The sequence below is a fragment of the Anneissia japonica genome, unplaced genomic scaffold, assembly GCF_011630105.1.
Source record: "Anneissia japonica isolate Jap-2015-1 unplaced genomic scaffold, ASM1163010v1 scaffold1537_len634075_cov158, whole genome shotgun sequence".
Lineage (NCBI taxonomy): Eukaryota > Metazoa > Echinodermata > Crinoidea > Comatulida > Comatulidae > Anneissia > Anneissia japonica.
In genome coordinates, this window is record NW_022723531.1 from 389,303 (window position 1) to 399,196 (window position 9,894).

At 35.3% G+C, this 9,894-nt stretch overlaps 2 protein-coding genes across 3 annotated transcripts in view; one reads left to right on the forward strand and one right to left on the reverse strand.

Annotated features, from left to right (window-relative positions):
• The window catches only part of LOC117112251 (nuclear pore complex protein Nup54-like), a 20,701-nt gene extending 11,491 nt beyond the window's left edge, over positions 1–9,210 (forward strand). Inside the window, exons 10-14 of one of the 2 annotated variants that reach the window (XM_033255324.1) lie at positions 440–547; positions 1,302–1,421; positions 2,104–2,211; positions 3,651–3,788; positions 9,090–9,210. In XM_033255324.1, coding sequence (XP_033111215.1) covers positions 440–547; positions 1,302–1,421; positions 2,104–2,211; positions 3,651–3,767 — 453 coding nt within the window. In that variant the 3' untranslated portion in view covers positions 3,768–3,788; positions 9,090–9,210. The remainder of the gene's footprint in view (positions 1–439; positions 548–1,301; positions 1,422–2,103; positions 2,212–3,650; positions 3,789–9,089) is intronic. The other variant, XM_033255323.1, reaches the window with a different exon arrangement.
• On the reverse strand, positions 3,799–8,877 carry LOC117112250 (tripartite motif-containing protein 45-like). The gene is made up of 2 exons (XM_033255321.1): positions 8,451–8,877; positions 3,799–6,713 (listed from the first exon to the last, which is right to left on the reverse strand). The coding sequence occupies exon 2, from the start codon at positions 6,706–6,708 to the stop codon at positions 4,171–4,173; it is 2,538 nt and encodes an 845-aa protein (XP_033111212.1). The 5' UTR covers positions 6,709–6,713; positions 8,451–8,877; the 3' UTR covers positions 3,799–4,170.
• Positions 9,211–9,894: the final 684 nt, after the last annotated feature.

A 9,894-nucleotide genomic window follows, 5' to 3' on the forward strand; every position in this document is an offset into this window, starting at 1 on the left:
AAGTGAATGCACAGTACTCTTAGAGCTAAACATGATTTTGAGTAGTTGCCTTTCAAAGTTATTTGTGCATACACTTGTTTAATAGAATAAACTATCAAAACAACGTTAAATAAACGGTTTGTTGACCACTTCAGAACTAATACTGTTGATTTATAATAAAAAACAAACAAATTTTTAGGCAATTTTTTGAGCCCCTATATTTTAATGCTCATTTACTCAATACTGGCCTGTGCGACAGCTTAATTATTTCGCCAAGACATGCCTCATTTGCTCAGGGGTCGCCCTGGGGTTGTAGGATTCTTGACGCTTGCACCTCCCCTTTGCCCTCGTAGAAATGCTAGCGTAAGAAAAAATAGGATGTACATTTTGAATAAGCTTTAGTGATGATTTTGAGCTCACATATATATTTTGATTTTGCATCTAATGTTTGAATCCACAGCTGGTAGCAAAAGACATTAGCACACTTCAACACCAGCAGTCCACGCTGCAAGCCAAGATCGCTGAACACAAACGCAAACATCTTGAGATGTCACACAGAGTACTGAAGGTCAGTTGAGGTCAATGAGTTATGAGTGTTTAATAATAAAATATATACTTAATATTGTATATTTTTAATAATGCGTATATGTGTATAGTATTACGCTTGTCTATGTTTCTGGTGGTGGATAAACTCTTCTTGGATGAGAAATATAAACTGTAGGCCCAGTGTACATAATTGGATCATGGTAAACCTGTTGAGCCTAGTATTTTTTTACCCCGGTGTGCTGGTTCATTAAGCCCCTGTTGTGGACAGACGAAAGTAGCTTGCACCGGTTTACCAAGCAGCTGAGACATAGGGAGAAGGAAGTTACTGTACAGGCTAGTTCACACCTTTTGTATAATTGCATAAAAACTCTGTGGATAAGGATACAATGTTTCACTTCTGACACCATATTACTACAGGACACTCTTAGATGCCCAAAAAGACAGGGTGGGAGAGACATATTTCCAATAACATTTCAACTTTATTAACATTGCTCAAAACTACCCGTAACACCAGCGTGTCCAAAAAGACGGTGAGAGAGACAGATTTCCAATAACAATTCAACTTTATTAACATTGCTTAAAACTACCCGTAACACCAGGTGTCCAGTGCATGATGACTCTGACAGAGGGCGGCAGACTGGATTGCAACACTAACAATTATGACTGTGATTTAAGTAATTATAATATATCTAAATAATTATGACCATAATAAACTTATTCAAATTCATAAGCTTAGAGATTTTTATTAATTTATATTCCGTCTAATTATTTTTCAGTTAATAGCAGGAATGGAGGTGACACGCAAAGCAGGTCTTGCAATCCAACATGACGAAGAACAAATAAGGACACAACTCGAAGCGTTACAATCCGAACTGAATGCACCCAATCAAATGAAAGTACGTCATTGCTAATTAGCAAATTTGTTTACATTAACAAAATTTTGTTTTCTTTTTATTTTAATTGTTTTTAACAAGATTATTGTTGGTTTTGCTTTTATCAGGTTTCACTTCAACTGGTCTTTATTTTGCCTTGTGGAATGATTAGTAAATATAAAGATCTGTATAACTCAGGCAGCATACTACAAAGCAGCCTGAGCGCAAGCTGTGTTAGGTCTGTATCGTGGACAGTCACGTTGCTCACGACGACCCAAAGACTGTCCCTGACGATAAATCGCCTCTGTCTGCATCATACAATGCTGTGTGAGCTGGCCGTAATGATAATGATAATGATTGTCAGAGTAGCAGTAACAATAATAAATATATTCGTGTCTGGTCCGCCCTGACGATGACTACTTTATGCACAGAAAGTATTGTTCTCCCTTGGAAATGATGCTGTATCTTAGAAGGAGCATATGGTATAATTTCCCCTCCCCCCTCTTCTGGAAATTTACTGACATAAAGAAAATATTATTAAGCTAGCACCCTTCTCACTGGAGCTTCTTTTAGATAAAACCCTGGGTTCCTATTCTACAGACATATGAACTTTAGTAAACCCATGTTTTTCCATTGGGTTTATCTTAAGAAAAAAGATTATTAGTATTAAAATATGATGTTCATTTGTTTACTCAACTTCTTCCAGGGTCGATTAAATGAGATGATGTCACAGATTCGCCTCCAGAACCAGTTGAGCGTTGGGCGTGAAGAACGTTACGGAATTGATCACGACCTTCAGCAGGAGATTAAACAGGTGGGCAATACAATATGCTTATCATGTAGTATAGAGAATCATTAAAATGTTAACACATCCTTAACCGACTGCGCCATCCATGCAACGTGCCCAATTAGTGGTGCTGACAATAATGTACAGTTTTTGCTGAAACCCCTGTTTTGTTTTGTAGGTGTAGGGGGAACCCTGGTGTCCAACTTAAAAATATGGTGATGAACATTAGTTGGAAATCACCTTTAGTTTAGTTTACGTCTACAAAATTTCCTGCACGTCCATTCAAAACTGGGGATGGTGGATGCTTTTAAAGTTCTGGTAACAAGAACAAAAACAAGAACAGCAGTGAGGCTCTGGGGTCAGCACCTTGCGCAGACCCAATGATTATGTAATTCTATCCAGGGAAACACACAGCATTTTGATGTTTTGAAATCATCTAAGGAAAGATCCTTCATTCAAATTTAATCAGTGCATCTGTTGGTAATTTGTAATATTTATCATTCAAAATCAATAGTTGGACAATAACTACTACTAATATAACAGTAATTATAAAAATATTGATAATATATGATGAACAAAAATGATAGTAATAACATCAGCATTTACCAAATTCTATCACACTCATAGTACAGTAACAGTGATAATAACAGTGATAATAGTATCAATATGTGGAAGATATAAATAAACCTAAACACAAAACATAGTTTTGTTTTGTTTTGTTTGTTGATATTTTTCCACATGCTAAAAAATGCGGAACAAATTCTTCTTAATCTAAAAGAATTAGTATTTCAGTTAAAAAAAAATTGTTAGTATTAAGCAAAGAATAATCCAAACATATTACATAAGTAATAATTAAACTTATCTCATAATGCAATATGTTTCTACCATTATTTGATTACAGTATGTATATACATATACCACAATGCAACATGGCAACATTGATTCTGTACATATAATGCATCTAGTTCTATACCACTCATATAGTATTAAAATGACCTTAAAAGAAAATCTGGCAAAATTTTTGATAGAAATATCACTATAAGGCCTAAAAAAAAATATGTTATGTTGGCGTAACCTGACCGACCCTAAAAAATCGACCGACCCTAGACATTTTTATTTAAATTTCACAATACAAGTTTACGTGAGCAAATTTGAATTTGAATTTGAATTTGAATTTGAATTTATTTAATTGATTTTATAGATTTCAAGGCCTTTACTTAATATTGCAGCAGTAAAAAAAAAATCCGCTACCTACCTACCTACCCTATTAATTGTGGCCTGTTACGCCAACATAACATTTTCTTAGGCCTACCTGTAAGTTATAAATAAATATGGTATTTTTACTTTGCTTTGGAAAAGCTGACTTTTGCTTTGAGATTAATTTGTAAGCCATTTTTAAAACCGTTTTAGATCAATAACAAAACTTTAATATTTGCAACAAATAATTTGTAATTATTTACTTCTAGCATTTGAAAAAACAGCAGGAAGGATTGAGCCACCTGATATCTACTATTAAAAGTGATGTTGAAGATTTGAAGTTGATAGAGCAGGGGCTGATAGGAACGCAGCAGCACGTCAGGTGACACTTAGGTCATCTATTAGAGGTCAGTTGACTTTGCCATTATTTACACAAACCCCCTAAATCAATGGTTTAAAATAAGGATATAAGTATATATAGGCTCCTAAAATGAGGCTTAGTACTGTATGCTAAGATTCAAGTATATACACTTCACAACACAGGTCTTTCTCTTATTAAAGATCTCTCCAATTATAGACCACCAGTATTTAAAACCACCTTTCTGCAGTCCAAAGTGAATTCCCATATTTTATCTAATTTTTAAAATCTAATTAAAGACCAAAGCTGCCATGAAAACCCTTGTCTCAATAGTGGTATTTATTTGGAGGAGACCTGTATATGAATTTATGCTTTTTCACCATGTACTAAGTAGTTTGTTTTGAAAAAGTTTTAGAGGGGTTCTCTCTCTGTCAAATTGAGTACTTCATCAAAATCGAAGTGGTTGATCGTAAGCCTTGCACACTGCAGACCACCACAGCATAAGTGTTACCAAGACACACAACCTTGTGTTTTATTTGTTTGCCAATGCCTGTATGGTTACCCAAGCATTTTAATTGTACAGTTTGAAGAACACGGCTTGATAATCGGTGCAGGTGGTGCAGTTGTTTTGTAGTGACAACCACCAGATCATCATCAGAAGTAAATGAGATTGCCAGGCAGTCACTAAAAACATCCTGAGAGAACACCTCTTTGCATTTTCCAAGCATGTCCAGAAGTTGTAGACGCTTGTTACCACTGTCACACACAAGCAGCTCATTATCCCCCATAATGCACATGTCAGATGGCTCAAGGAAATATTCTAATTCTTTTCCCTTGCTGCCAATCTTTGAAATGATGTTGCTCTCTACAGCGCACATGAATATGCAGCTCAGTTTCCTGTCACAAATTAAAATATGTTTACTTTTGGTGACTACCAGTGCTGTTGGTTGTTGGAGGTCATTGATGTTGGTGGTTGTCAGTTGTTGCCAATTTTGGTCGAAGCTTTGAACCTTGTAATTGTCTCCATCTTTGAAAAGTCCATAAATTAATTTTTCATGACATAAAGTCAGCAACAGACATTGTTCAGGCAAATGGTCACTGCTGATATACCTACCATCAGATCCAATCATCATTATTTTATCTTTGTTAAATTTGCCTCTGCCACAGACAAAGAAGTGGTCCTTTTCAATGCTCATTACATCAGTGGCTTGTGCATGTTCCCACTTCCAAGACTGGTACACATTGATGTTAAGTTCTCCTATAAGCTTGCCCTTAAGGTGCAAGTTAATCTTGTGATCTCCCAATAAGATTGGTTTGTAGCGATGAATGTAAACGCCACCAAAATATTTCTTCTCTGTACTTTGCATCTTGGTACCAGTTGGGTCAACCAACTCCGTAACAACATCATTTAACTTGGAGATATCTTCAGCTTTTGTCTTTTTGACTGGAGTAATTATCAAATCAAAGAATTCATTGAATTCAGTTGTTGAATGGCAGCTGACATCATGTACTGGGAATGAATGCTCTAGTGTGCCATGCTCTTGATTTGGAAATGACACCTGAAGTTTGTGTAAGCCACTCATGTTTGGTTTGAACTTTACTGTGTAGGTGCCATCACCATTATCCAGTGTAATCGTCAACTCTAGTGATTCACCAGATGGTGTGACAACTGAGGCCTTCATTTGCAGACCACCCATTGATGATGACCCACTTTCATCAGATGGAAGGACGGTTATTTCTGCATTTTGATTTTTTAAGATTGCTGGGATTTTAAATGATGTTTTTGCTAGGTTTACCTTTATATGCACCAATCCAAATCCCTCAAGTATCAACGGAAGGCATGCAATTTTTTCTGGATTTAATTTGTACACCAAATAAGAATCCATTGGTAGTTCTGGAATCTCCTGCTTTACCAGCTGTGCCAGTATTGGCTTGCAGTGTTTTTGAGCTGACCTGAGGGCCATGCTTTTGTCTGACTGGGTCAATGGTTTGAGATAATCTAAGTCATGACCCAGGAAATTGAACTGCAAGAGAACATGCTCCTTGTCTGACAATATGCCATTTAAAACATCTCTTTGTGTCTGTTCAATCTTTTCTAACTGATTTCTCATCCAGCAGTCAATCATATCGTCCAGCTCTTTGCGGATCTCATAAACATTTTTAATGGCAAGAGCAACATTTGTCTGCAGAGTTGCTTCAGACATTTTTGCTTTACTTATATAATCAATAGATTGAGTTTGTTTGCTCTGTGCCTCTGTGACAAGTCTGCTGAATTCTTCATCTCGAACCTTGTGTATGTCCTCCAGCGGACTGACATCATGCTCTTCATCTGCATGTTCTAACTCTTTACAACTGGGGCAGATAATCTTCTTACAAGTAGCACAATAATATGACAGGGTACACTGTCTGTGGACTAAACAGTATTCGATCATCTTCAGTGTGTCAATATCTGGATCTATCAGAGCAGACACAGTGTGGTCTTTGAAACTACTCATCGTTGAATGGACGTCTGCACAGTACTGGCAGATTTCCTGGCGGCAGTGACCACACCAGGATATTGCATCCTGCCCAAGCTTACAAGCTTGACAAGAATTACCGACATTTTGCGTATTACAATCAAGTGCATCTTTGATTTGGAAGATGTAGTCTGCTTTAACCAGATCATCGATCCTTGTGCACTGTGGCAGGAATTCCTGACATATGGGGCAACAGATAACATTTAGTTCTTCAGGTTCAGTACTCTCTTTGTTCAGGAGATCTTTAATGCAGGAGGCACAGAATATGTGTTTACAGCTGAGTTCATGTGGACTTTGATCTTGCTGATTGTATTTTCGTCTGCACATGGGACAGACAAATAGATTAAAGTCTTTAGCATTGCTGTGTTCAGAAGTCATTTTGTTGAGGTGTAGCCATGGATTTGAATTGAGTGATTGGAACTTGTCTAATATCCGTGATTTTATAATTCCCATAATATCTGTCGACAGAGTAGAAGAAATTACATTGTTATATATGTCATTGCAATGTTTAATGAAGGGAAATTGTTGTCATGTATTCATACTAAACTTACAGTATAAAAGCTTAAAACAAAATATTTAAAGCTAGAAGGTTCTTATATTCCAAATGATACTAATAATTGTCGTTGTTTTTTGACTTACAATTACACACACATGAATACTCATTGATGTTTATAGGCCTGTCTGTCAGTCAATCAATCAATAACGCTACAATGTACAGTGAGATGAGTTATGTCATAACAGGTCAGGGGTCAGCCAATTAAAACAAATTTTTATGTTTACTTTTTTGTCAACATTTTAAATTTACTGTAGTTTTAATGCGTCTTTAAGATCTTTTTAATTTTGGCACTCAAGCCAACATTGGCTGTTCTCACTGTGATGGGAATGTGAAATTAATTACAAACTAAACTAAACTTAACTACATGCTAACAGTATTACTGCTGCTCAATGACTCCCTTATGTAGGGGGGGGGGGGAGATTCAAGAGGGGCCGGGCCAACTAGTGTTTCCCCTAAAATTTCATCCCCTCAACCAAATTATCAGGGGGGTTCTAAGGTGGTCTGGACCTTCTATAATTGTAAAAGTCCCCCTGAATGGCCAAATCTGTTTTTAATTCGTGGATCTGTCACTGTTTCCAGGGTCTATTAATTAAAAAGGATACAATCCTCTAAATACAAAACTTAAATAAGAAAATATGGGGATACCAAAACCAGCATCATTGACCAATTGAAGGAAATTTACTTTTAAATTTTGTATATTCATATTCTCCACATTATAATAAGCTTTAAGCTTTAATGATAAGTTATTTACTGGAATTGACTTACTATTGCCAAAGTTATGAGTAAAAGTATTACAGCTTCGCTGTACTGAAGTTTACAATACTGCCACATTCTTATGTTAATTACTCAGCGACAGTCCGCAGGGGTCCCAAGTTGGAAGGATCCACATCCGGGAGATTTGTTTCAATGAGGTTTTTTAACATATCTAAATATATTCTGCTGTAGGTAGTGATACCCATTAGCACTGACATCCGAGAGACAATTGATAATACAATATTAAAAATTTAAAACATGCAAATATCATGAATTTGTGGGAGATATTTTACTTTCTGGGAGATTCTTGCATGTTCGCTGGAGTATGGGAGGCCTTCCCAATTTCCAGGAGACTCCATCGACTTCCGGGAGACTTTGGACCCCTGAGTACTGTGGTTGTGGGTTGCTAAGCCTCATATCTGGACTATTTTAGGAAATTTACAAAAGTAATGAGTTAACGTTACTATTAACTACACCCCAGCATTTTATGACTTAATACCAAAATCAGAACAGTAACCAACTGTTGTACTGTACTGTACAGTAGAGTATATTGTACTGTTCTGTACAGTAGATTATATTGTACTGTATTGTATAATAGTAGATTATATTGTACTGTACTGTAGAGTAGAGTATATTGTACTGTACTGTACAATAGATTATATTGTACTGTACTGTACAGTAGATTATATTGTACTGTATCTTACAGTAGATTATATTGTATTGTATAGTAGATTATATTGTAGTGTACTGTACAGTAGCTTATATTGTACTGTACAGTAGTAGAGTATATTGTACTGTACTGTACAGTAGATTATATTGTACTGTACTGAAATCTTTTTACTTTGGCTACCAATCGTAAAACAATATGAAATGTCAATAAACTTACCTACAACAAGTCCATATTGTTTAGTTTGTATTCCGGAGACTGGCCTCCTCTTCACAGTTTCAAGCTTGGTCAGTTGACTGTGTGTTCAAACAAGTATTGATTGATTCCCAAATGGGTGGGAACTGAGGCGTTTATAACGTGTGATTGTGCTTATGATTTCAGAGCGATGAATTATATGAAAGGGATTATTAATCAAAATTATTGAATACCAATAAAAAATCAATGAATTTGATTATGGTTCACACCACCTTTTATTTAAGCTTGTATTTATAATTTTACTTAATATTACAGTATTCATTTCATAATTTTTTTGTGTATGACTGTTTGTTGGTGTTCTTGTTAGTAATATTAATGATATGAAGAGAGGAAAAGTATTGTAGTATTATATAATAGTTTTATTTTCTCATGTATAAATCTCATTTAAAAAAAAATTATTGTTCGAATCAAAAACAGAATACATAAATAAATAGCTATATATTTTTGTTGCAAAATTTTTAAAAATTGTGTAAAGTGTTTTTATGCTAATTTTTGCCGCTGTTGAATGTGATTGCAAATAAATAAATAAAGTTAATATGCAGTAATATGATTAGTACATCTACTACTTTTTGATTAATTGTATCTTTTTTAATTGTTTTTTAGGTATATCAACTTTTCAAAGATGAAGATGAACTCTGTCTACTGTAATACAACGGTGTCAGTACAACCATAATTATTTAAGTCAAGACTTTCATTTTATCTTGATGTAGACCTATATTGATTTTTTTTTAAATGGATGGGCTTCTTTTCAAAATGGGCTTCTTTTCAAAGCAACTTTTGCAAGATAAAGGGAGGGGTGGGGGCTTCTTTTAAAAATGACTGCTGTAAATTTTTTGGGAATTACCACTATTTAAAACAATATTGTATTGTAAATAGGGCCACTGTAACATCAGTCTGCATCCACTGAACTCACGGGTGCACTCCTTTTTTAGCTCTTCCTCTATTTAACTCAAATTTATCACCCTCTTTTTAATTTTTGGCTTGACTGACAGGGAACTCATGCCCTCATGGCCCCCACCCGCTGCATCTGCCCCTGGTGTAAACGTATGTAAAGTGTATTTGTCGGACAACATGTTCCTGATTATTCTGTTGTTGAATTTGATAGAAACTTCGGAAAGGTCCCTTAAAATACAAACAAACAACAAGTTTTTAATCATATTAATGAATTGTTTATATCGCACCACCACCTTATATATGATCATGTGATAGGATTTTGAGCAAGAGCCAGGCGGCGCCTTCTATTAATTTGTTTTACTTTAATACACACCAATTTTTTTTCAATAAGATTTTTAAAAATGTTTTCCTTCCTAGATGTTTTCAGCAGAACCATTTTGCTAAAAGAATAACAAAATTATATTTTTATTTGTTTCTATCTTCTGACCATAAATGAAGATTGCTGAACAAGGTA